The sequence below is a fragment of the Tauraco erythrolophus genome, chromosome 9 (assembly GCF_009769465.1).
Source record: "Tauraco erythrolophus isolate bTauEry1 chromosome 9, bTauEry1.pri, whole genome shotgun sequence".
NCBI lineage: Eukaryota > Metazoa > Chordata > Aves > Musophagiformes > Musophagidae > Tauraco > Tauraco erythrolophus.
The window spans coordinates 41,570,074-41,597,095 of record NC_141473.1 but is presented as its reverse complement, the minus strand read 5'-3'; the positions used below and the strand labels follow the sequence as shown (position 1 = coordinate 41,597,095).

The 27,022-nt window shown below is 47.8% G+C and overlaps 1 protein-coding gene across 1 annotated transcript in view; it reads left to right on the top strand.

The window, feature by feature from the left end:
• RNLS (renalase, FAD dependent amine oxidase) overlaps positions 1–27,022 on the top strand; it is an 84,802-nt gene that overhangs the window by 39,119 nt on the left and 18,661 nt on the right. The window contains exon 5 of the mRNA XM_086616791.1: positions 26,741–26,914. Within this exon, the coding sequence (XP_086472917.1) occupies positions 26,741–26,914 (174 nt within the window). The remainder of the gene's footprint in view (positions 1–26,740; positions 26,915–27,022) is intronic.

The window sequence follows — 27,022 nt, the reverse complement described above, 5'->3', positions numbered from 1 at the left end:
ATAAAGCGATTTTTTTTTTTTTTTCAAAGCATGGCTGCAAAGAAATCTTTCTTTGATTGTGTAAGTAAAATCTTTATTTATGAAAAGAAGAGTTTTCAGTCTTATAAAAAATGCCTGTTTAAGCGACTGGTTTTGACAATGTGCTTAGGATATTTTTAACCGTGAAATATCTATTATGGTCATTCTGTAATTTGATGGCATTTGAATGTTGAAGTATCTTCTGATTAGTCAGGTGAGAAAATACCGGATCAGATTCCTGCAGGAGGGACTGAGCTGTAATTGATTTAGCTGTTTATTCTGGATTATATTTAAACATACACGAGTTGATCCGGGGAAGAGACGTAATACTCTGCAAAGCCTGGACCACTCCCTTAGTGGCTTTCTCTTGCCTTTGTGGTGAGTCCCAGTTCCATAGAATGAAGGGATCTGCCAAAAATAAGTCGTTTCCAATCCTAGTGACTGAAAGTGAACCTTCTGAACAGTAGCCTGAAGATGTAGTGGCAGTTTTGTTCCGTTTCAGTGTGTTAATTGAAGACCTTTGAAGCTTTGTTCCTCGTTAGATATGAATTAGCAGTGATGCAAAACACAATAAATGGGCAGAGTTAAACTTTTCCCAGGAAATGCCAAATCATCTTTTCCAATGAAGTGGTGCTTATTGCCACGGTTACTTTGCAACCTAGATGTTTTTTCATAGAATCATAGAATGGTTAGGGCTGGAAGGGACCTTCAAAGGTCATCTAGTCCAACCCCCCTGCAAGGAACAGGGATATCTCCAACTAGATCAGGTTGCTCAGGGCCTCGTCCAACCTGGCCTTGAACGTCTCCAGGGATGGAGCATCCACCACCTCTCTGGGCAACCTGTTCCAGTGTTCTACAACTCTCATGGTAAAAAATTTTGTCCTAATATCCAACCTGAATCTACCTCCCTCTATTTTAAAACCATTACCCCTTGTCCTATCACAACTGTTCATTTAACAGCTCGGCTCAGGGAAACTTCCCCTGGGCATCGATGGGATTTTTGCTGTGATTCAAGAAGTTTGGTCCCAAATTTGTAGTGCTTGATCAAGAACTCGTTGTTTGGTTTTTTTTTTGAATGTAATTCTACACCACAGATTTTTTTTTTAATCTGCCCATGTAATTCTACTATTATTCTTTACTTTTTTCTTTCCTGTCGTGAGTTTATTATGATTGAGGGGGGGACTGCAAGAGTTTTTCCTCTGGCAGTTTTTGGCAGAGGGCTTTGATTATGTCATACAGCTATTCAGAAATAGAAATACTGTTTTTGCAGCGATCATGGTAGTATTTTTCGTGTGGTTACAGCGATACCAGTTTTATTCTGCAACATATGATGGGTTTGGTTTTGCTTCATTTTTTTGAATCCAGAGTTAGAGAGTCCCCTGAAATCCTAAGCTTCTTTGAACCATGTCTGAAAAATCCATTTTATACTTTGTGTAACTAGCGAGAGAAGTTTCAAATAGGAAAGAAATCAATCAGTAACTCAGAATGCAAACAGGCAGAGCCCTGCACTTCCTTTCAAAGCCCGACCTGGGAGCTGGAGATGCTGGAGTTTGACGATGCTTCTAGAGCAACGTAACGCTTCACGCAGCAAAGACATTTGAATACCTCCCTGCATGACCATTCATGCTGAAGAACTGAAGATGATTTGTCCTGCTTCCTGTTGCGGCGATGCCTTGGGCTGACGTTCGGCTCTCTCGCAGCAGATGGCAGTGCTCCCAGTGCCTTGTGCTGATGGCTGTACTGGTGGAGGGACAGATCCTGCGTCCTGCTTTCTGAGCTTCAATGCCTGGCTGCTTGTGGGCTCCTTCCTTAGATGCTCGCCCAAGTCACCAGCGGTATGGCAGAAGGGCTGCGTGAATTAGTCCTGGGGAGGGGAGGGGGGAAGGAGGAGGAGGAGGAGGAGGAGAAGGAGGAAGAGGAAGAGGAAGAGGAGGAAGAGGAAGAGGAGGAAGAGGAGGAGGAGGAAGAGGAAGAGGAGGAAGAGGAAGAGGAGGAGTAAGAGGAGGAAGAGGAAGAGGAGGAGTAAGAGGAGGAGGAGGAAGAGGAGGAGTAAGAGGAGGAGTAAGAGGAGGAAGAGGAGGAGGAAGAGGAGGAAGAGGAGGAGTAAGAGGAGGAAGAGGAAGAGGAGGAGTAAGAGGAGGAGTAAGAGGAGGAAGAGGAGGAGGAAGAGGAGGAAGAGGAGGAGTAAGAGGAGGAGGAGTAAGAGGAGGAGGAGGAGGAGAGGAATGTGCTGTATGGGGTACAGAGCGCCGCGTTGAAGCAAATGACAGTGCCGCAACAGGTTGAGGCCAACTGCTGTTCATCTCCTCTGTTCCCAGCCTCACGCTTGTTCCTGACACGTTTTCTTACCCACCAGGCAACCTGGGATACCCTTTTTTTGTTTTTAAATCAAAGATATTTTCTCCCCTCTTTTTCCCCCCCCTTTCTTGTGAAGGTTGTATAAAACTTGAGATTTCTTTTTAACTTTTTAAGGGTCCACTGTGAAAACGGGAAGTTTCCTTGGCCTGCCCATTCATTGATTCATAGATTTCTAGGTTGGAAAAGACCTTAGAGATCATTGAGTCCAACCATCCCTAATCCCCATTAAACCATATCCCCAAGTAGCTCATCCACCCTATTCTTAAACACATCCAGGGATGGGGACTCAACCACCTCCCTGGGCAGCCCTAACGCCAGACAGTGACTCTCTGGAAATGAGAGGCTATTTGATAGCTGTCCTTGACAGCTGTTTTGTGAAATAATAGCAGCCATTTTATCTGCATGGCCTTGTGTCTACTCGGTAATCGAGGACTGCGTTTCCTCTGCCCAACCGCGTACGGTATGAAGAACCAGCATCACTGAGAGGCATAAATAGAGTATCACTTTTCTATCCTAGGTACGAGGTCACCCGTTGTACGTGGGGAAGTCATGTTCTCATCTTGAGGAAATGGATCTAAGCTGGAACATAGGAGGTTCTGCTTAAACATGAGGAGGAGCTTCTTCCCAGTAAGGGTAACAGAACACTGGAACAGGCTGCCCAGAGAGGTTGTGGAGTCTCCTTCTCTGGAGATGTTCCAAACCCGCCTGAATGCGTTCTGGTGTGATCTGATCTAGGTGGTCCTGCTCCAGCAGGGGCGTTGGACTAGATGATCCTTTGAGGTCCCTTCCAATCCCTGACATTCTGGGATTCTGTGACTTACATGAGTCATATGGGCTGAGGGAGTAGGGCGAGGGAGAGAGGGACCTGTCCCTTCAGAGCTCCTGTCTGAAGGCCAGTGCCGCCAACCCCCCCGTGCCCTTCATCCGAGTTCTCTTTCCTTGTGAGAGCGCAGTCTCCCAGTGCATAAATCAACCAAGTCTTTGGAAGGAAAGCCAAACTTTGAACGCTCTCCCTCCTGTAATTCATTCCCTGCTTTGACGACGGGTGGGTCGTGCCTAAGTGAGCAAACGTGAAACTGCTTCAGACTCATTCGAATCTTTGGGTTAGTGTCAGAGGGTAGAGTTTGCACAGGTCTCACACTAATTGCTGAAAGTTTGAAAGGATTGAGCAGATCATTCCTGCCTGCTCGCTGGTATGTCACGTGGGCCATCACCTTTCATCCAGATGCCTTCTGTACCAAGCCCAGTGACCTACATGACAATAAAGCATACTTAGATTTTCCTCTGGCTTAGGTTTTCCTACTTGAGTAGGGAAATTTATTTACAGAACCCATCGAAGATGAAGCACCTGTTAGTTAACCAACTGTGCTTTTGGAAATTTTTCTTTCTGGTCGTTGGCTCTTGAAGTGTTTCTCTGGGGCCGGCTGCAGATCCGGCAATTCTCTCTGAGCTTCTTTAATTATCTCACCTCTCAGACATCTTCTTTCTTTTGAAGATCAAAATGGAACACAGCATTTCAATATGCATCTGGTAAGGGTTGGACACAAATTGCAGCTTTCCTCTTACTTGCTGCTCTAGCTTCCTGCATGGTGATGCAGATCATGCATGACCGTCCGCTCAGGCAGACTTCATGCCAGTAGCAAATCTCATTGCCGTGAATTTTTCACCAGTTAAGTCATTTGTATACTTCTAAGCTTCTTACCAGTCTCTGCAGAGATCTGCTAGAAATACCCATTGTCAGCTGCTCCTCGAGACCAGTCAGCCCACCAGTTCCTCACCCGTTTAGGGTGGGCTTTGTCGTTACAGTGTGGTGCTCTCTTTTAAGCTTTGTGCCATGCAGGACCGAGTTGTATGCCTTGCAAAGATTCATGTCTTGCTTGTATGTGTTTGAATCAGCCAAATGGACAGTCCCTCTGAAGAGAGATGAGATTTGTTCAGGAAAACCTATTTTGGAGTCCTGTTGCCAATAATGATGTCATTTCTATGGAGTGAGCTCCCCGTCAGAATGCGCTCACTATGCTTGGGGACTGATGTCAGCTTTTTTCCCCTACCTGAGTCACTTCTGTTTGTCCTTTTGGCACAGTGTTCAGACTCTTCCACGTCTCTGTGATTTCCCTGGAATTCCAGGCTACGTTAAAAGTCTCCATCAAAGAGGTCTCGAGAAGATCAGCCAGCTGTTTTAGTACTTTTGAGTGGAAACTATTTATTATTTGTTGCTGGATGAGTCTTTATAAATAGTAACAACTTTCTCAGTACTGTATTTCTGTGTTTGAAGATGTTTTTCTTCCATCCTTATGTGCTACAAGTCCTCTTCCTTTTGTTCTGTATTTGGGCAGTAATAGAAATGAACATTTCTGCATTCGTTGTCTTTTTAGTGTATTTTACCGTTGCATCTGCTCGTGAGCCTGAATCATTATTCAGGTTTATTTATCATCTTCGCCTTTCGGTTTCTTTTCTGAAAATGGAGAATGAACTCAAAACTTTTTTGGGACTGGGAGTGGTGCTGCGGATTCATTTACAGAATATAATAATTTTTTAAGGTAGTTTGTGATAGAGAGATCTGTTCTGGCGTGGTTCTGCAGTTCAGAAGAGTGAATCACAACTTGTATAGCATATTTGGGAGAAGAAGAGCAGCTCCATAGATTATTCTTTTCAGCAGTTACAATGGAAATCTTTAAAGAGTTTTTTCAGTTCTGACAGTGTCTCCTAGAGCCTGAGATATTCCCTGCTGCGAGGGGGTGGAAATTTTAACGTATATTTTGTAACCAAATGCTAAGTGATAGAGAGTAATCTTTAAAAAGCTTAAAAATCTTTTAAAAAAACTTAAACTGATAACTGTCTTAGCTTCAGTAGAATGTTAGTAAGCAGGTTTCCTATAAAGTTTGTATCAGTAAGCAGTGGCATTTGATTTGTTAAAATAGCCACTGGTTTTAACCCTGAACTGTAAAGATGACAACAGCTTCTCCACTGACCTCTGGTCAATAGGAGACGTCCAATATAAAGCCCCATAAAGGTATTTCTCGTTTGAGCTCTAAAATGTGGAGCAATGCATGCAAAAGCTGTCTGTAGAGCACACCTAGGGAAGCAAGTCCTCAACAGAGGACTGCTGCATGGGCTGCTGTAGTCCACTGAGAGCATGAACATCTCGTTTTCTGCGGTTGCAGGCAACCCTGCATTAAATGTTGAGTCCACTGTGGTCGACTGAACTTGCCTGAGTTACGTGAGACGTTTTAAAAGCAGAGATTGTGGGGTTTTAGGTTGTTTACTGCAGAAGCCAAATAAATTCCAGTTATCTTTTTTCTTAAGGAACCAGTGACACCTGTGAACCTCACTTAGATGTCTCTGTTTGGATGGACTCCTGTTGGTAACAATATCAGCAGTGTCCAACAAACTAGATTTATTCCACCAGCTTGTCTTTTGTGTCCTGTATTTCAACGTCAGATATTTATTTGACACTGGAACAGGTTGCCCAGAGAAGCTGTGGCTGCCCCATCCCTGGAAGTGTTCAAGGCCAGGTTGGATGGGGCTTTGGGCAACCTGGTGTAGTGGAGGGTGTCCCTGCCTATGGAATGGGGGTTGGAACTAGCTGATCTTGAAGGTCCCTTCCAACCCCAACCATTCTGTCATTCTATGATTTAAATTTTGGTATGAAACCACCAGGAACTGAAAAGCCTGCCTATTTATGTGGCTGTGGTTTGGACCTGAAGAAAGTGCCCAGACCCTCAAACTGGCCTGTGCTGCAAAACACTGGACAGTTGAAGGAGAAAAGTTTGCAGCATGACACCAAGCAACCTCAGCAAGTTTGCAGATGACACCAAGTTGTGTGGTGCTGTGGACACGCTGGAGGGAAGGGATGCTATCCAGAGGGACCTTGACAGGCTGGAGAGGTGGGCCTGTGAGAGCTTCATGAAGTTCAACAAGGCCAAGTGCAAGGTCCTGCACATGGGCTGGGGCAATCCCAAGCACAAGTACAGGCTGGGCGGAGAATGGATTGAGAGCAGCCCTGAGGAGAAGGACTTGGGAGTGCTGGTGGGTGAGAAGCTCAACATGAGCCGGTACCGTGCGCTGGCAGCCCAGAAAGCCAACAGTGTCCTGGGCTGCATCCAGAGCAGCGTGGGCAGCAGGTCGAGGGAGGGGATTCTGCCCCTCTGCTCTGCTCTCCTGAGACCCCACCTGGAATACTGCGTTCAGCACTGGGGTCCCCAGCACAAGAAGGACATGGAGCTGCTGGAGCAGGTCCAGAGGAGGCCACGAAGATGATCCGAGGGCTGGAGCACCTCTGCTATGGAGACAGGCTGAGAGAGTTGGGGCTGTTCAGCCTGGAGAAGAGAAGGCTCCGGGTGATCTTATAGCAGCTTTCCAGTACCTAAAGCGGCTACAGGAAAGCTGGAGAGGGGCTTTTGACAAGGGTGTGTAGTGATAGGACAAGGGGCAATGGATTTAAACTGAAAGAGAGGAGATTTAGATTGGATATAAGAAAGAAATTTTTCCCTCAGAGGGTGGTGAGGCACTGGAACAGGTTGCCCAGAGAAGTTGTGGCTGCCCCATCCCTGGCAGTGTTCAAGGCCAGGTTGGATGAGGCTTTGGGCAACCTGGTATAGTGGAAGGTGTCCCTGCCCATGGCAGGAGGCTTGGAACTAGATGATCTTGAAGGTCCCTTCCAACCCAAACCGTTCTATGATTCTATGATTCTAAAACAGAAAAATGATTCAAGCATGAGCAATATGTCCAGAACCCACATTACCCATAGCGAAGGTACCAGAATGCGGTCAAGGCTTTCAGACGTTTCGCACCAGCCAAGGCAACTTCTAATTCTTAAACCACATAATCAAAAATAAAGTGCCCTGCCAGTTCAGTAGAAGGATTCATCCCATTGTCTCTTCTAAATTTAGGGAGACAGAACATCTGGCCATGGGAATGCACAAAAGTGTCTGTTAATCCCAGTTGTGAACCTTCGTTCTGGTCCGCCTCTCTCTTAACTTCAGTCCTATATTTTCCTCATTTAGTTCACATTTCACTGAATTCATCCTCCTCTTTCTTTTCAAAAAGTGATTTTCCTTAAGCTTTTTTGTTTGTGAATCCGTTACCTCTACTGTATTTTCCGTTGCCTTTTCTTCCCGCCCTGTTGCCTTGTATTTCATACTGGTTTTCTTCTATACATACTGGTACCTTGATACCGATCTGCCCTTCTGCTTATCTCCTTGCATTTCTTTATTCAGTCCTGGTTTCTTCCCTTTTCTCTCCTTCTTATCCCTTTCTATCCACTGCATCAAATTCTTACTTTTGCAGTGCTGGAATACATCAGAAATGATGTTTTCCCCTCTCCTCTGCCCTTTTAGTTTCTGAAACGTGCACAGAAGAATTCAAATACGCTTCTAAAAACAGTAAAAGGATAAAACTGTTTGTTTCAGCTTTTCAGTCTTTGCTTTATTCGAGCTTCTGGGAGGAGAACCCCGTAAAGTCTCTTAACTAATTCAGCTGCAGGGAAAAAAAGTAAAAGCAAAACAAAAACTAGAAAGAAATATAGCCACAACCTTTTTGATTAAAAAAACCCCCCAACAACCCAAATCTCACGTGTGCTCTGCCCACGGACGGTGTCAGTGTGGCATGTGTAGTTCCAAGTGGTGGTTTTTATGGTGGATCTTTTTGCTTATGTGAGGGGGGTTATTGTGTATTTCACGGTTCTGGTGGTTGGTACTCGACCTAACGTAACTTGGTCTGAGATTCAAAGAAAAATGGGTTATCTGGGGCATTTTTAGAGAAGATAGGAGTAAGGAAATTTCGGAAAGATGGGGTGGATGAGAACTTCTTCCTGCAGGAAACGTCTGTCTGGGCAGGTAGTTGTGGAGTCTTGACATTTCCAATAGTCCAACAGACTCTTCTTCTCCAGGAAGTGGGTTTGTGTTATCTTTCAAGACTGCTGTTTGTTAAACGAAAATAAATGGATTTGTTTTTTTTTTTTTTTTTTCACAAAATGTACACAGTATTGTGAATGTTAAGCTTTTAAATTCCATCCACATTGGGATCTGTAGATGTTTGTGACATGATTATTAAGATCATCACCCCTGTGATGCTCCAGCATTACGTAGCTTTATCTCAGGGTATGGATTCCTGAAACTGCATGTCCCAAATTCTGTTGAACTAATTATTACAGTGCTGACAGGTTCTAAAAATAACACTTTGCCATTAGATACTATGCTTCATAATAAGTTTGCTCTTCAGAAAAGCTTTATTTTCCTTTTAAAATAATCATAGAATCATAGAATCATAGAATGGTTAGGGCTGGAAGGGACCTTCAAAGGTCATCTAGTCCAACCCCCCTGCAAGGAACAGGGATATCTCCAACTAGATCAGGTTGCTCAGGGCCTCGTCCAACCGGGCCTTGAACGTCTCCAGGGATGGAGCATCCACCACCTCTCTGGGCAACCTGTTCCAGTGTTCTACAACTCTCATGGTAAACAATTTTTTCCTAATATCCAACCTGAATCTACAATAATAGATAATAGAATAGATCTGCAATAATAGATAATAACATTTATGGGCTTACTTCCTTCCCCACAGCCCTCTGAAATACTGATGAGGCAGGCAGGTACCTTTGCTGGCTGCTTTTATAAAGTATTTGGGGTGAATTAAACAGGTGTCTTAGCCTTGTGTCACCTCTCTGAGTGTCTCACATTTTCTAACTCGTGTCTTCCTCTCTTCCCTTGGAACTTCCATTGTATCTTCCTGCTGTTTGTCTTACAGGTAAGCGTATCGACCAACCAAGCACAGTGCTCTGGGTCTTAGTGGAACACGAGCCCATCCTCTGAAATAATCTGTGTGCCTTTGGAAACATCCACTTGAAAGCTCGTTGGGGGTTTAAATTACATTTAAATATATTCAGTGTTTAGGTGCGTGATGAGAAGATTTCTCCCAGCAGCAGAAAAATCACAGGCTTCCTCCAAATACAATTTAGTCCTTTTTTCCTGCAAATATTTGTGGGTGATTTGTCGTGGATTTTCTAGCACCTCGATACCACCACGTCTCTGTGCCAGTGCCGTTCCTCCATTTCTCACTGGGAGCTTTCCAACCATGATCCTTTTGCCTTTTAATTAGTGGACACCTTCCTCAGCATGTGGTGACATGGACAGTATTACGTAGCTTTATCTCAGGGTATGATTCGATATTTCTTGGATTTTCAGCTCACCAGTCCAAGGGAGAGGACAGAGTTTTGTCAAATGGGGAAAACCAGCTCCTTGCAGCAACTCTACCTCTCCAGAGTGGTTTCAGGACTTGTCAGACTTCGGAATCCCTTTTCACTTTGGAATTTGTTCGGCGTTACTTTGTGTTTGCTGCTTTACTTAAATACTGGTCCCAGCTTTGCTGTGGTGGAAGCAGAATAGATCAGGTCGCTGATTCCTCTCCCCTCCATAAGGGGGTCATTCTTTGCTGATTTAGGAAAAAAAAAAGTACTAAATGATATTCATATCCATGTCCATGTTTGACTGTACCTTCATGGCTTACATCTCTTAGAGAAGTCAGGTGTCCAACTTACTTCAAGATATTGAAAAATCAGTCAATACAGTGCAGTTCACGTTTCTTTAGTGAAGTGACCACACAAGGTCGGTGTGACTGGAGACGTACCTAGCCATGCATCAGGGGAGTAATTTTGGGAGAACACCATGCTTGCTAGGTCCAACACTCTCCTTTCCAAGAGTTGTATCAATATGCAGTGAGGTCCTTGTCAGTAGGTCCAGGTTTGCTGCAGTAGGAGAGAGTGGAAATTAGCAGATCTGTTAGATGACCCATCAGAGGATGATAAAGTATATAGGCAACTTCAGGCCAAAGTAATGAACTGAAGAGAAGCAGCTTGGATGTGTTTAAGCTAAGTTATGTGGCAGATAGAAATCCATGGTCATTAATAATATTAAAGAAGGGAGACTGTTTATGATGAATTGAGAAAACAAAACTTAATATTGAGAGTTAATGTTAGAATAGAATCATAGAATCATGGAATGGTTTGGGTTGGAAGGGACCTCAAAGATCATCCAGTTCCAACCCCCCTGCCATGGGCAGGGACACCCTCCACTACACCAGGTTGCCCAAAGCCCCATCCAACCTGGCCTGGAACACTGCCAGGGATGGGGCAGCCACAGCTTCGCTGGGCAACTTGTTCCAGTGCCTCACCACCCTCAGAGGGAAAAATTTCTTTCTTAGATCCAATCTAAATCTCCCCTCTTTCAGTTTAAAGCCATTGCCCCGTGTCCTGTCACTACACACCCTTGTAAAAAGTCCCTCCCCAGCTTTCCTGTAGGCCCCCTTTAAGTACTGGAAGGCTGCTGGAAGGTCCTCCCGGAGCCTTCTCTTCTCCAGACTGAACAGCCCCAACTCTAGATGTCCAGAAATTCCCTACAGATGTGTAAGGTCATTTAGTTCCCCAGTAACCATTTTTCTTAAGTAGTTAAAGCAGCAGACAGATCCTCTGGTATTTAACACAGTCTTTCCTTACCAGTAAAAAAACATATGGAAACTACAGCTGTACTGTCACAGGAGGAGGGGATGGCAGCAAACCCCTTCTTCGTTACATCTTCAGTTCTCCTGCATCTACTGTTTAGCAGGGAATTTGGTTGATTAATTCCAACAGCGTTATGAGAAAGATCATTATAATTATTTTTGTTTCAGCACTGGAAAACCTGTGTATGGGAAGGCTACATTACTTGCCCAAGGCTGTGCTGCAGATCAGTGACAAAGGTGAGGAGGTAGACCAGAACTGGCCACTCGGGCTCCTGTTCAGGTTTCACTGGGCCAAGCTCCTCCCGTTTGTGTATTCCTCACTTGGAAAATGCGTGGAAATACAAGGTGTCACTAAACTTGCAGTACAAAAGTCACAGCCAGCAAAGGTGCTAATGGTGGGCTGGGATGTGCTGGGTCTTCCTTGTGGCAGAAAGCCAGGTGAGCGTTAGCAGAAGGTCTGGGGAAGGAGAGACCTCCCTCTTTGGTTCTCGTGGTTGTGTAGTTGGCCTACTCGAGTGAGCTGCAGGTCGATCGGAGCATCTTCTGTATGTGTTTTTCCACTCATTTCCAAAATTGGTGTCAGCACCATGCTCCAGCTCCATTCAGGTACTGTTGTAAGTGAACATGGACCCCGGTCCCTCTAACCTGTTCTGTTTCTCTTCGCAATGGTTTCTTCTGTCCTCCTTTCGTTTTGTGATCAGACGCATAAATATGTAAAGCGATGGAAAAAAACAATCCTAACTTCATGTCTCAGATGCAGAGACCTGATCTGGCCAACTTCAGTAAGAGCTTGAGGTCTTTACATTAGTGATGGGTGATAGGACAAGAGGAAATGGGTACAAGCTTAGTCAGGGGAGATTCAGGTTGGATGTTAGGAAGTATTTCTTCTCTGAAAGGGTTGTCAGCCACTGGAATAGGCTGCCCAGGGAGGTGGTTGAGTCCCCATCCCTGGATGTGTTTAAGAATAGGGTGGATGATCTACTTAGGGATGTGGTTTAATGGGGATTAGGGACGGTTGGACTTGATGATCTCTAAGGTCTTTTCCAACCTAGAAATCTATGAATCTATGAATCTATGAAAATACAAGGTCGTCTCTCCCTAGGGCTGTGCAGGAAACCTGGATGTTAAACAAGAATTAAATAAATAGAGAACAGAAGAGGGGGATATTGTCGTGCTGCTAGATGCATCCTTGGTGTGCCTGCAACTTCAGTCTTGCGTGCAGTTGGGTTTTCATCATTCAGAACGCTTCAGAGATGCCCACAGGGATGGATGGCCGGAGGCATGGAGTGGCTTCTCGGCAAGGGATGACTAAATAGCTTGGGATTCTTCAGCCTGGAAGAGACAGCTGCATTGTGTTAGCAGTCTCTGGAAGTATAAACCTTTCTTCCAGCACAAGAACTGGAAAGCCAAACGAAGCTGTTTGGAGTGATTCAGAAAATGAAAAGAGGAGATATCTGGATAGAGGTAATACTGAAACTTACTGGCACGTATGGCCTGAATGAGGGAAAAAATCCCCTAAAAATCACCCCAAGGGGGTTCTTGTAAAAGTTGGATACAATTCTTGTGTCTTTTTGGTGTGCGCAGCTCGACGCTGTGTTCTTTCCTTTTGTGTCCTCCTGGTAATGAGCTGGACATGTGCATCTATTTTAAGAAGAGAGGGCAGTATGTTGATTTTTTTTGCCTTTAAGTGGAGATTTCCAGTGGCCAGCTGAATCCTCCCTCAATAATTAATGCCTGAAAGCACCGTCTCGAGTACTTACTTAAATTGAAATAACTTTGTTGTCCATTATTGCAAAGCTGCATTTTGATTCCGTGAGCTCCGTTACCGCCGTCTGGAACGGCATTACAGGTATTGCCTGGAGTTTGGGAACAGGGAAGCGTCGCAAGGAGTCGGTCAGCACTGAGACCTTGCAGATGATCCTCCAGTTGCTGTGCTTCAGCTTGGCGTGCCGTTAGGGTCTTCCACCGGAGTGAGTGGGGAGCTGCAGCCCAGAAACGTCGGGCGGATCTAATTCCGTTTTTTCACGTGTTTATTCTGCCCAAGCCGAAACACAGAGCAGTAAGGCAACATCTTTCTTTGTGGCCCTGAAAAGCTTTTAATGCTTTTTTGGCAACTAGTGTCATACTTCAAGAAAATAAATCCTCTCGACTTTATTATTCGGCTCGATGCTGTGGACAGTAGGTGCGTAAGTTATTTGCTAAATGTTTTATGCTGAAGATTATGGAAGTAATGAGCTTTTTACATTTTGGCACCAGAGAGTAAGAGAACTGCGTGTAGGACTTTGTAACTTGATGTAGGAAGGAAGCTCATCTAAGTCCTCTGTAATGACGTGGCACAGCAGGAAGATGAATCTGGATTAATGTGCAAATTAATCCAGAGGAAATGTGACAAAGAGCTTTATTTATTTTTTAGCTAAACTTTTCCAAGGCTGTTAGCTCAAAGGTAAGATCTGAAATCTCTACGGAGGTTTCTGAATGAAATCAGATTTTCTCAAAGATGTCTGCAGCTTCTGTCGACCTCAGTGCCAGTCACAGAAACTAGGAGGCTCTGCTAGAACAACACATCATCAATGTTACTCTGCCTGCAGTATGGAAACTGTATTTGCAGTCGTGCAAATGAGAGTTACATGAGGGCACATCGTATGTATATTCTGTGGCATTACCTAGAAATAATTACAAAGTAGAACTGGAGTGTACATGTGTGTTATATTTTTCCTTCAGACTTTACTGACTAATTTCTTGGGGTTCTTTCTAAGTGACTCTAATTTCCAAGCATCTCCTGGAAAATCCTGGGTATCTTCGTTCCTTGGTGGAAGGAGCCAGGCTGTCCTGGTGGCTCCACAGAGGTATTTCTCTCTGTTTCCTCCCAGGTGAAACTGGAAGAAGTTTCCCAGCTAAAATATGGACGTTTTGAACCATTACACGACTTCCTTTCTTTCCCCGGGCAGGTGGTGATGTAACCGTAGGAAGAGTTTGGATTGTGAAAAATCACTTATTGTCTTCTCCTTTAGTTTTACTTCCTTACAAATGGCCCGGGGTGGGAGCTTAGCAGAGGTTCACATTTTAAGCTAAGATGCCATTAATTTTGAATCAAAACTGTAGATAAAAATATAAATAATATATATTTATATACAAATATATAAATAAACCACATAAACCACACTGAGCGGCATTTCCGTGGCGTGTTGTGTGTGGGCATCACATGTGCTGCAGGTTCATGAGCACGCAGGTTTTGAGCAACCTGGTGTAGAGGAGGGTGTCCCTGCCCATGGCAGGGGGGTTGGAACTGGATGACCTTTGAGGTCCCTTCCAACCCAAACCATTCCATGATTCTATGATCCTATGAGAGTAAAATGCCGTGTGCCCTCGTTGTGCACGTCTTCGGGGGCTGCATTGCTTCCGATAGCGTCACCGAGGAAATGACTGAATTTCTGGGTAAGAGTCAGATTCTTCACTCACAACCTGGTCATCCAAATAACGAGTCTGAAAAGTTATTTTCCTCCTTAGGACAGATACAGAAATTGTGAATCTTGTGTCAGCATATGCATTGAATCCTCCTGCAAACTGGGCACAGCACACAGGCTCAAGAGAAGAGCGTGGAGCTCCTCAGCTGCGTGGAGCTCCTCAGCTCCTCAGCTCTATCAGCTGCAGGATACAAGTTAAGAATAAGCTATGGCATTGGGAAAGGAGGATAGAGGCTTCTTAAATTTAAAAATTGAATTATATATTAAAAGTACCGAAGATGATTATTGCTTTCAATCAGGGATTTTTTTTTGGGGGGGGTAAAAGGTATGACCTGAGCATATAAGTAGGTATAACAGGGCTCAGTTTAAAAGGAGAGAAAGCCAAGATCGTTTTGCAGCATGCTCCTCTTCCAGTCCCCTGCAACAAAACCGCAAGATCCATGCCAGTTTGGGCTGGGGGGGACGGGCACTGGGCTTGGCCTTTGGGACGGTGCCAGGGTGCACGCACTGGAATCGTTGGCTCTCAGAGCAGTATGGCCCTTTCTGTTAGCGCAGCCACTGCAGCACGGTCCGGTGTTCAGCAAAGATCCCATGGAACATCTCCCCTGGTTCATCATCCCACATCTTTTCTCCCCTGCCCTTCCTTCAGCAGACAGGAGCTGGTGGTACCCTGCCCTCTTGGTGCCAGCTTTGTCCCGAATCCTGGAGACAGTGGAGTTTCGTTTCTCTGTTGATGGCAAAAGTTGACTTGAAGGCGACGTGCGGTGCCGTAGGAGAGTAACACAGATATTTCCTGTGAAAATTGATAGAGATTTGAGTTTAATACTGGATGAATTGCTAATCATCTTGTCGGGAGCGGCTGGCGGACAGGTATTCAAGCTTAGTTCTCAAAATCATAAACTTTATAAAAAATTACTTGCCCTTTTTTCCCCCAGCATCTTTCTTTTCCACTTAATCACCTACATTTCTAAATACACCTTTCCTTCACGTGCCACCGACTTGAGATAAAGAAGCTTTACGCCAGGTCAGCCCGGACCGCAGTAATCCCACATAATTATTGAAGTTGTTACGGGCGTTGCGTACGCACAAGAGTGAGCATTGAGTTGGATTAAAGCAGGATCACTCGAACAAAAAAATTTTTTTTTTAAAAAATGTCAAGCTGCTTGCTGAGGAAGCTGGACGTAAAAACAGAGCCTTTCTCATAACCTCTGCTCCCTCCTACGCAAAGGCAGAAGCAGGAACAGCCTGCGTCTTGAAACGGCCAGCGCCGTGGCAGAGGGCCAGCGTCGTGGCAGCCCTGGTGGCCGTGCTGGAAAGTCTGTCCTGTGTCACCGCTCGGCCAGGGAGCTCAGGGCAGCGACTTCTTGCTCTGGAGAGCAGCAGGAAAGGTCTCCACAAGCCTGCCGAGGAAGAAGAAGATGCCACCCAAGGAGGCTTCGTTCTCTGAAGGTTATGGTGATGTGTCATCCCGAATACTTCATCCCCCCGAACAGAGCTGTGGTAGCACCCTGGCAGCTGTGGCAATGAACGCTATCTCCAGGTACTTAGCCGAGCTGCCTGTTCTGCTGGGTGAGCCTCTTATTAAAAGCTCTTAACTTCATACCTAGGCTAAAAATACCTTTGTTGCCGTTTAACCACAGCGTTTCCTTTTTAATTTTTAAAATGGTGGTGGTCACCAGCCACTTACGTCCCTGGCAACGCCTGATCGACGCGTTTAGGTTTGCGGTAAGTCAGGTGCTGCACGTAAAATCTTAAGCAGAGCAGTCCAAGGAAGTAACAAAACCTTTTGGGGGATAGCATCAGTGGCAGGATTGTTGAGGGAATAGCTCTGCAGGAAGCTTATGGTCGCAGAAATAAAATATGGAAAAAAATGAAGAAGGTGGAGGGAAACCTTCCTAATCCACGAAGGAGGGCCACGAAGATGATAAGAGGGCTGGAGCACCTTTCCTATGAGGACAGGCTGAAAGAGTTGGGGCTGTTCAGCCTGGAGAAGAGGAGGCTCCGGGGTGACCTTATAGCGGTCTTCCTCAAGGGGGCCTACAGGAAAGATGGGGAGAGGCTGTTCAGGAGGGCCTGTTGTGATAGGACAAGGGGTAATGGTTTTAAAATAGAGGGAGGTAGATTCAGGTTGGATATTAGGAAAAAATTTTTTACCATAAGAGTTGTAGAACACTGGAACAGGTTGCCCAGAGAGGTGGTGGATGCTCCATCCCTGGAGACGTTCAAGGCCAGGTTGGACGAGGCCCTGAGCAACCTGATCTAGTTGGAGATGTCCCTGTTCCTTGCAGGGGGGTTGGACTAGATGGCCTTTGAAGGTCCCTTCCAGCCCTAACCATTCTATGATTCTATGATAATCAAAGGCCAAGTTGAGTACTAAGTTAGTACAGGGGGGCTTGTGCACCAGCTTATCTTTCTGCTGGAAAATAAGCGACACCTACCACAGTCCTTCTTAAATTCGTCAGGTTTTCTTAAATCCAGATGTATGGAAAAGTTTTCGGAGAGTGGGAGAGAGACCAAGAGGAAACAGGGGCAGGACGTTTTATTTCTCTTTGTGCCATCCCGTGGTAGGTAGGGACTGGGAGTTGGGCAAGACTGTTTTTTTTCCCTCCTGTAGTTCTTGTGGATGGATACAGGGGGCTGTTTCATCCCTTGCTAAAAATCACAGCATCCTTCTAAGTATTTTCATTTTTCCTGATTTCTTACAGCCTCGGCAGGACTGTTGTGCTGAGCAGGAACCCACTAGTCCCACCAGACATGTCTATGTCAGCCCTGCTTGCTAGGAATGGCTTAAGGAGGTGCTGAAAGCAGCCCCACACGGAGCAGGAGTTACACTGCGTTGGGAGGATGCTCTGGAAAAGTCACAGAGCTCAAGCCAGGCTCTAATCCTATTCCCACAAAAACTAAAGCTGTCGGATTATTAGAAGAGTAGGGAGTTTCCAGTAAAAGAAGTTAAGACTAGAAAGAGTAATCTTTTCCTAAAAGAAGAAACGAAAAGTCCAGCATCCTCATATTTTCCTGCTTTAATAGCACTGTCATTCCCAAACAGTTCTGCTATAGATTTTTCCTTAGTGCATCAGTGGCTGGCAATGTCTCGGATTTACAGTTACCTTGGCCATACCCAGTGGGCACTTTTGAACATACCTGGCCGTCGCTGTGCGATACCACAAGCTCTGTCTGACTGTTGGTTGTCTTCTTCAGAGCTGCCAGTTGTCAGGATGCAACATCGCCCTGTGCCACCCAGCAAGACTGGACGGTGAACCAGAATAAGAGTGTTTTCCCTCTCATCCCTGGAAGTCTTTCAAACCAGGATCTCAGATTTGTTTACCCAAGTTGGCCCACCCAAGTTTGCCCACACATCCTTATGTGCTTGCAAGAGCGGGATACAAGCGTCCCAGCTGAGCTCTGCAATCGTGTGGTGACTTGATAGGGAGATAAGTATCCATAAGCTTTTGGAAGTATGGAATTAGGAATAGCAAAACTTTCCAAAACAAGTATTATTTTAAATGCATCTCGCATGTAGAGTCTGCTTTTCCCCGCGGTTCCCAGTGTGGTTTCTCCCTGTCCCCAGCAGCTGTGACCTGCAGCGACAGGTACACGGTACTTCGCGTGAAGTTACGGGTCACCTGTCTGCTTCGCTTTCCAGTCTGCCTCCAGTCCTTCTCCAGCCCATCGTGCCTCTTCCCCATCTCTGCTCGCCCAAAATCTAAAGTCCAGTCCTTGCTGGAGCCGCTGGCAGCTGTCACGAGCTGGTGGTGAATGATCCAGGTGCCACCTACCCCTGCAGATAAAGGTGCATATTGCAATCCTCTCCCTCACCTGCTGCCAAATGACTAAATGTCCAGGATGGAACCTGGATCATTCTCATCCCTCCTTGGCCATCGGAGCAGCTGGTTTCATTTTGGCTTCCCTGGTGGGCGCGATGGTGGGCTGGGCTCAGTCCTGGACTCCCGAATGGCGTGGTGCCCGCGCTCCCAGCCTGCCAGCTGAAGCCTTGGCTGTCCTCTCTCTTGCTGGCCTTAATGGGATCTCTGGGTCCTCTCCTTCCCACAACATGAGCGAGGCGGCGAGGTGACATTAAAGAGCTGGAACAGCAGATAAAAGGCCCTGACTATATTTATTGGGTGTTACAGATAAGTAATCCACTCTGCTGTCAGTGTCGAGAGAAACAGCAAAGAAAGTGGACGGGCCCCTTGCTTTGATGTGCTGAGATCTCCAGAGGACATTTGCTTCGGTGGCATTCACAGCGCAGCTGTAGCCGAGTTTTTCAGTGGAAAACAGAAGATTTTTCACGTCTTTATGCATCGCTTTAAAAATATCGCTATGGCTGATCATTGCACGCTTGGACAATTCCGTGGTCTGAAAGCTGTTGGTTGTTGGTTTTGTTTTTTTTTTTTTTTCCAAAATATTATTAAAATCATCCTAACCGTTTTTGTTGGAAGGGGAAAAATTAATAGTTATTTTGTGGTTTCGTACACAACATTAAAACAACAGTCTGGTTTTCATTTAAGCCAATAAAAGTATGGAAATTCGAAACGAAGGCTCTCTTCATGTCCTTAGATCAACTTGTTGGCCTTGCTAAAACGCATAATGGATGGAGCAGGGGAAAAAAACCTCAGTCTTACAACCCATAGCATCATTTTTGTGTACAGTTCAGCTTTTTTGTTGCCGAATTTCAAACTTGACAGCACTTTATTGCCTGCAACAAAAACTTCCCTGTTTTTGTACATTTGCAGCCGTCGGTGAACCGCAGGCATTATTTAAAAAAAAAAACAAAAAAGAGCAATAATCAAGCAAATTGGTTAGCAAACGTACATCAGGAATTGAATTAATACACTTTTAAGTTTTGGGATGTAAACCTGACTGTTTGGGACAGTGGATGTTAGTCGTTTCTGGTTTATGTTGTGGTCAGAAAGAGACCAGGGGCACCGACACAAGATGCAGCACGGGGAACCCCGGCCAGCCCCAGGAAACAGCCCGTCCCCGTGTGAGCGGGGGGTCCCTGGGAACGATCCTGGAGCGCTGGGGGATCCCCATCCCCGGGGGTGCCCCGACTTGCCTGGACATGGCCCACGGCGACCTGCTGCAGTTGCCTCAAGGCTCAGCCTGGCCATGAGTCCAACACACCCGTGTGTGGGGTGGCTAGCATCACAGCTACGCCCTTCTCCTTCCACCCTGCACCTTCCCTTCCAGCTCTGGGCAGAGCAGGACTGAGTCTGGAGAAACTCCTCAGGGTTTCTGGGACTCGCTTTTTGCTGCTAAGCAGCTTCCCACCGTCGTCGAAACGCCTGCGGGCGCTGGGCGCCGTAACCGGGTGTCCTTAGCCTGTGTGTTAGCCCATCACCCCCAGGCTTTGAAAAGCGACTTCTTCCCAAAGCTGTTCTTCCCAAGCCGCCCGAGCTGTTTACAGCCCTTTGATCTGTTAAGTCACAGCTCTGTCACTTCTGGCTGGTGCCCACACCTTCAAAACTGCCCTCCCTCCCTCTTCTCCCCACTCCTGGGAGGGAGGTTGCTCAGCTGGGCTCGTTGCCTTCCTTCATCTGCTTTCCCCAGCATCCCCTGGCCAAGCTCCACCGGTACGTTTATACTTAAAGCTGATGAAATTGTAACTTATCTTTGATTACCGCGCTGGTGTTCACCATCCATCCCCAATGACCTCCTAACACCTTCTGAAACTTTATAGCTTGTGAAGACAGGTCATCGAATCATAGAATCACAGAATGGTTTGGGTTGGAAGGGACCTCAAAGCTCATCTAGTTCCAACCCCCCTGCCATGGGCAGGGACACCCTCCACTACACCAGGTTGCCCAAAGCCTCCATAAAGTGATGGTGAGTCTTCAACGAGGTACTTGGGAGCCAACTGGCCAGCTTAGCTTTGGCAACACGTAACGTTGTGAAGGTCGTACCTGCTGAAGTTCTCTGCGTAATAACCCGTTTGCCCGAGTGAATTGATGCCCGCTGGTCCCTTCTCCTGCCGAAGCCCACGTGTGCTGCAGAGCAGAGGTCCCCCAGCCAGGCAGTCCATCTGCATCTCAGATGCATTCCCACAGCGCTGAGTTTTGCCAGGGGAATTTGCTTCGCAGGCTGGGGGACGTTTTGTTTATTTTTTATTTTTTTTTCCCCTCCCCAAGGGTAAAGGAGTTGCCAAAGTAACCTGGACAAAGAGTAGTGTTTTAGATGGGATATCACAGCTTCGTATTTATTTGCATCTTTATAGGGCTTTTATGTTCTTCCGAAGCACAGCAGGAATGTGTAATACATTGGGATTGTTTATCATAGCTGGAAGAAGAGGGCCTGGTGGTGATGGACATCTCACAACCCGTCTGTGCAGAGCCTTTACCTGGAAGAGGACGGGGGTGGTTCTGGACAAGATCCATCCCCTCCGCCGTGCAGCGTGTGTTTAGCAGCAGCTCTGTTCCCTGTCCGGGCTCCTGTGGTCTGCCAGGAGCAACTGGGACAAGCCCTGCTGAAATCGCTAGCGTCGATGTTAGGACTTGGCCAGTAAAGAGCCCCCCACCCCAGTTCCCTGATGTGTCTGTGCTGCTCAATTCACGGCTCGAGCGGGGAGTTAGCACAGGCCAGGGAATGTTTGAACGTTTCCAGTGGGCTGGGATGTGCGAGGTCCTGTCGAGCTGGCATCCTTTCCCGCTCCGCATCCCTGCCCAATCCCCTCCCTTCCCCTCCTTGTCGGAGGGGGGGAAGGATGGAGGGGGACAGAGATGCCAGCCTGCAGGAGACTCGCGGAGCTGGGAGAGTCCTGCCAGCACCCGGGTCAATGCAAAACCTTTGAACGGCACGAAAAGCCGGGATGAAAGCCAGCACCCCACCGCAGCCTGGGGCGGCCACCCTGCCAGGCTGCTCTGGAGGTTTGGCATGGAGCCCTGTGCACCCACGAGCCCTGGGCCCCAGGGAGCAGCCTGGCCCGGAGGAGCAGAGCGAGCCTGGGCAGGACCCTTGGCATGTTGTGGCTTTTGGAGCCGGCCGACCGGGCGGCACATGGAGACGGGGGGTCTGCACCACGTCTGAAGTCCTCGGGTGAGAGGGGAGCCACCAGTTCCTCAGCTGGGACATGCATAGGGTGAAGCTAGAAGAAACGACCTTGAAGATTCAAGGATTGGATTATATCAATAATATCAGATTGGATATTAGGAAAAAATTTTTTACCATGAGAGTTGTAGAACACTGGAACAGGTTGCCCAGAGAGGTGGTGGATGCTCCATCCCTGGAGACGTTCAAGGCCCGGTTGGATGAGGCCCTGAGCAACCTGATCTAGTTGGAGATATCCCTGTTCCTTGCGGGGGGGTTGGACTAGATGACCTTTGAAGGTCCCTTCCAGCCCTAACCATTCTATGATTCTATGAAGAGCAGCTCTTGCCACTGCCAGTCTCTGGTTTTCTCTGGAGCGTGTTGTATGGGGTGGTTTTTCTACGGAGAGCGGGTAGGTGTGCTGCAAAAGCCCATTCGAGGCCATAGCATACCACCAGCATCCTCCATGCCAAACCATTGCTCGGTCTTGGTCACAGACCAGCAGTATAACGAACGGGAACCCTACCGTGCCGTAACTTATGTGGAGGCAGCTTTACCAAGGGAAGGTGACAGCAGAGGTCGAGGGGCCTTTGACTCAATGCTTAGAGGAGTTCCTGAGTCCATGGAGAGGAGTGAGTCTTCCTTGGAAAGATCTAGGTGCAGGGGTGAGGCAGCTGGGCCCGCTCAACACCTTCTCAGCAGGGTCATTGGACTGGAGAGGGAAAGGGAGCTTCTTCAAACCCTGTTGTTCTCAACCAGTCCTACCCTCCTGGGGCAGGCCAGTCCTCTGACTTCCTCTGTCAGGCAGCTCCACAACCACCCCTCTTTGTGCCAGATGCGTTATTTCTCCTCCGTTCCTCTCCCCAACTTCTGTGGGTTGATTGGTGTTTCTTTCTGCCCCCTACATTTCTCTGTTGCCCAGCATATTTGTGTTAAAATTTGTGAGGGTTTTTCTTGGGGGCGTTTCAAGGTTTGTTTCTGATGGGCTTTGGGATGGAATCTGACTTGAGATCCTCTGGTGTGTTGGTGATTAAGTAAGGCTGGTGTGATTGTGGAGGTCACGGTGGAGTAGGGGAGACCAGCCAGGAACCTGAGTTAGGAGAGCACTTTGTACAAGAGGTCACTATTTCAGGGGAGGGCACAGAAAGCAGCCCTTGAAATCAGTCTTCTGCATGACGTGCAGGGGAATAGAGTGGAGAGACATCACGGAAAAAATACCAACTAGAGAAACAAGGAGATGGAGGCAGATGCCTATGAGTAGCCTGGTAGGTTTTCAGGTGAGAGAATGTAACTGCAGACCATGCATCCTCCTGTAGAAGGCATCCATCTGTGAAGAATGGGCTTGATGTCCTTGGTGGACCTTCTCTGGTGGTTCCCCAAGACTTCTGAGACGTAGTAGGCTTCATGGCTTACTTCTTGAGCCTCTCAGAGGACACCGAATAGGGACATGAATTGTGTCCCTGCACATTTTGGGATGGACCAGTCCTGACAGGGAGTTTGATCTTGGCGCTTATAGACTTGCACAGCTGAAATGGTCACCCACAGGCTGGTAAGAGCTGGAGTGACACCAGCCCTCCTCTCTGCTAGGACTGGCTCAGGAATGGCACTCTCCCCTGCTCTTTGTCCTCTGCGTGTAAACAGACTCCGAGGGCAGTCAGCCTGGATGCTGTTGGAGAAGGGAGTATGCCAGTAGCGGTGGTGGTGCAAGTTCTGAGGAGCAGCGTTAGTCGTGACAGCACGGTCGGTCACGCCAGCGTTTTCCTTTGCGGCACGTTCATTGCAGTCGCGTGAAGGTGGCCACGGCGTGGGCAGGGTCCTCAGGATCGCACAGTCCCACCAGCTCTGGCTGGAGGCACCAGGGTGGGGATCTCCAGCCTAATGCTGCTCCCAGCAGGTCCAACACCGCCGCTGCAGCAAGTTGTTTGGGGCTGTGTCCGGGTGGGTCAGGGCAGTCCCCAGGAGTGGAGACCCCCTTTAGTGACCCTGCGCAGGGCTTTTTCCCATCTGTTGTTGTCTCACTTGTACTGGGGGGCGTGACAAATTGCACAGTGTGTCCAGATGTGGCCTCACCCGAGGGGAATAACACCTCCCTTGGACGTGCTGGATGCTCTCCTGCTGGGCTGGTTGGCCTTTGTTGCTGTGACTACTGGCCAGCTTGGCTCGTACAAGTCTGCAGATGCCTCTTGCCTGCAGACCCTTGTATGGAGAGCTGCCCCCTCCAGCCCATTGCATCCTGCCTCACACACAGGACTGGTCTGTCTTGGAGCAGGACTTCTGCTGAAGTCGCTTCTGAAGCTACTGCTCAACACCAGGCCTGCAGCCTATAGGAAATGTCGTGGTGAATGCAGCCATCAGCTGCTCCATTCTTCATATAGATGTTGACTGGATGGTCGCACTCATAGAGTTATGGTCAATGACTCAATGTCCAGGTGGAGGCCAGTGACGAGTGGTGTTCCTCAGGGGTCAGTACTGGGGCCAGTGCTGTTTAACATCTCTGTTGGTGACATGGACAGTGGGATCGAGTGCACCCTCAGCAAGTTTGCAGATGACACCAAGTTGTGAGGTGTGGTGGACACGCTGGAGGGAAGGGGTGCCATCCAGAGGGACCTGGACAGGCTGGAGAGGTGGGCCTGTGAGAACCTCATGAAGTTCAACAAGGCCAAGTGCAAAGTCCTGCATATGGGTCGGGGCAATCCCAAGCACAAGTACAGGCTGGGCGGAGAATGGATTGAGAGCAGCCCTGAGGAGAAGGACTTGGAGATGCTGGTTGATGAGAAGCTCACCATGAGCCGGCACCGTGCGCTGGCAGCCCAGAAAGCCAACCGTGTCCTGGGCTGCATCCAGAGCAGCGTGGGCAGCAGGGCGAGGGAGGGGATTCTGCCCCTCTGCTCTGCTCTCGTGAGACCCCCCCCGCAGTGCTGCATTCAGCTCTGGGGTCCCCAACATCAGAAGGACACAGAGCTGCTGGAGCGGGTCCAGAGGAGGCCACGAAGATGATGCAAGGGCTGGAGCACCTCTGCTGTGGAGACAGGCTGAGAGAGTTGGGGTTGTTCAGCCTGGAGAAGAGAAGGCTTCGGGGAGACCTTCCAGCACCTTCCAGTACCTAAAGGGGCTACAAGAAGCTGTAGAGGGGCTTTTGACAAGGGTGTGTAGTGATAGAATCATAGAATCATAGAATCATAGAATGGTTAGGGCTGGAAGGGACCTTCAAAGGTCATCTAGTCCAACCCCCCTGCAAGGAACAGGGATATCTCCAAATAGATCAGGTTGCTCAGGGCCTTGTCCAACCTGGCCTTGAACGTCTCCAGGGATGGAGCATCCACCACCTCTCTGGGCAACCTGTTCCAGTGTTCTACCACTCTCATAGTAAAAAATTTTTTCCTAATATCCAACCTGAACCTACCTCCCTCTATTTTAAAACCATTACCCTTGTCCTATCATAACTGGCCCTCCTGAACAGCCTCTCCCCATCTTTCCTGTAGGCCCCCTTGAGGTACTGGAAGACCGCTATAAGGTCACCCCGGAGCCTCCTCTTCTCCAGGCTGAACAGCCCCAACTCTTTCAGCCTGTCCTCATAGGAAAGGTGCTCCAGCCCTCTTATCATCTTCGTGGCCCTCCTCTGGACCCTCTCCAACTGGTCCATGTCCTTCTTATGTTGGGGACTCCAGAACTGGACGCAGTACTCCAAGTGAGGTCTCACGAGGGCAGAGTAGAGGGGGAGAATCACCTCCCTCGACCTGCTGGCCACGCTCCTCTTGATGCAGCCCAGGACGCGGTTGGCCTTCTGGGCCGCAAGAGCACATTGCCGGCTCATATTGAGCTTCTCGTCCACCAGTACTCCCAAGTCCTTCTCCTCAGGGCTGCTCTCGATCCAATCACCACCCAGTCTGTATTTATGCCTGGGATTGCCACGACCCAGATGTAGGACCTTGCATTTGGCCTGGTTAAACTTCATGAGGTTGGTACGGGCCCACCTCTCCAGCCTGTCAAGGTCCCTCTGGATGGCATCCCTCCCTTCCAGCGTGTCGACGGCACCACACAGCTTGGTGTCATCGGCGAACTTGCTGAGGGTGCACTCCATGCCACTGTCCACGTCACCGACAAAGATGTTGAAGAGGGCCGGGCCCAACACGGACCCCTGAGGGACGCCACTTGTGACCGGTCTCCACTTGGACATTGAGCCGTTGACCACTACTCTCTGAGTGCGGCCATTGAGCCAATTCCTTATCCACCGAGTGGTCCATCCATCAAACCCATGACTCTCTAATTTAGAGAGAAGAATGTCGTGCGGGACAGTGTCGAAAGCTTTGCACAAGTCCAGGTAGATGACATCCATTGGTCGACCCTTGTCCACCGATGCTGTCACCCCATCGTAAAAGGCCACCAAGTTGGTCAGGCACGATCTGCCTTTGGTGAAGCCATGTTGGCTGTCACCCACCACCTCCTTGCTCTCCATGTGCCTTAGCATGGTTCCCAGGAGAATCTGCTCCATGACCTTGCCAGGCACAGAGGTGAGGCTGACCGGTCTGTAGTTGCCCGGGTCCTCCTTGTTCCCCTTTTTAAAAATGGACAAGGACAATGGCTTTAAACTGAAAGAGGGGAGATTTAGATTAGATCCAAGGAAGAAGTTCTTCCCTCTGAGGGTGGTGAGGCAGTGGAACAGGTTGCCCAGAGAAGTTGTGGCTGCCCCATCCCTGGAAGTGTTCAAGGCCAGGTTGGATGAGGCTTTGGGCAACCTGGTGTAGTGGAGGGTGTCCCTGCCCATGGCAGGGGGGTTGGAACTGGATGATCTTTGAGGTCCCTTCCAACCCAAACCATTCATGGTTGGACTCGATGATCTTGAAAGTCTCTTCCAACCAGACAATTCCATGATTCTGTGATTCTATGATTTAAATTGCAACGCAGAAGTTGCAGGGCTGTTTTCCCCAGAGTCTCTGTGTTCATTTTGTCGATACGTGAAGTCATTTGAGTTTTTGCGGAGTCATACAACCATTTACTTGATTGAGTGCTAGAGGCAACCCAAACTTCTTATCCCCATTTACTCACCCTTTGAGAAAAGACTTGGAAAAAAGTCACTGGTCAGTGAAGTTTCGAGTCGGGGGCAACCAGCGGAGAACTGGGAGATAAACCACCAGCAGATGGGGGAGGGTTGCGTGTGAAGGACGTACTCTACATAATGTGCCATTAAAACTTCATGAGGAGGTGTCCCAGAAAAAAATATGACAAAGCACTAGGCTTAATATTACATTCTTAGTTTTAGCAGTCTGGTTGTTTTCAGGAAGGAATAATCAGCTTAACCTCAGCATTCGCACTTTTAATGTTTGGCGAGAAGAAGGATTGTCTGATTTTTCTTTTTTTTTTTTTTTTTGTGTCTTTTTTCACAGTAATTAATGAAAGTCAAAAGCAGCAACTGGAATCTGTGAGCTACTCCTCCCGCTACGCTCTGGGACTTTTTTATGAAGCTGGTACACGGATTGATGTCCCCTGGGCTGCGCGGTACATCACCGATAATCCCTGCATACGCTTCATCTCCATCGATAATAAGAAACGCAATATAGGTCAGCGCTCCCATTATTTCCCTTAAACACAGTGACAATAGAGGGTGTAGATCATGAAAAACGCTGTTTAATTGAGTGTTGCTATTCTGAACAGAGCGAGGATTTAAC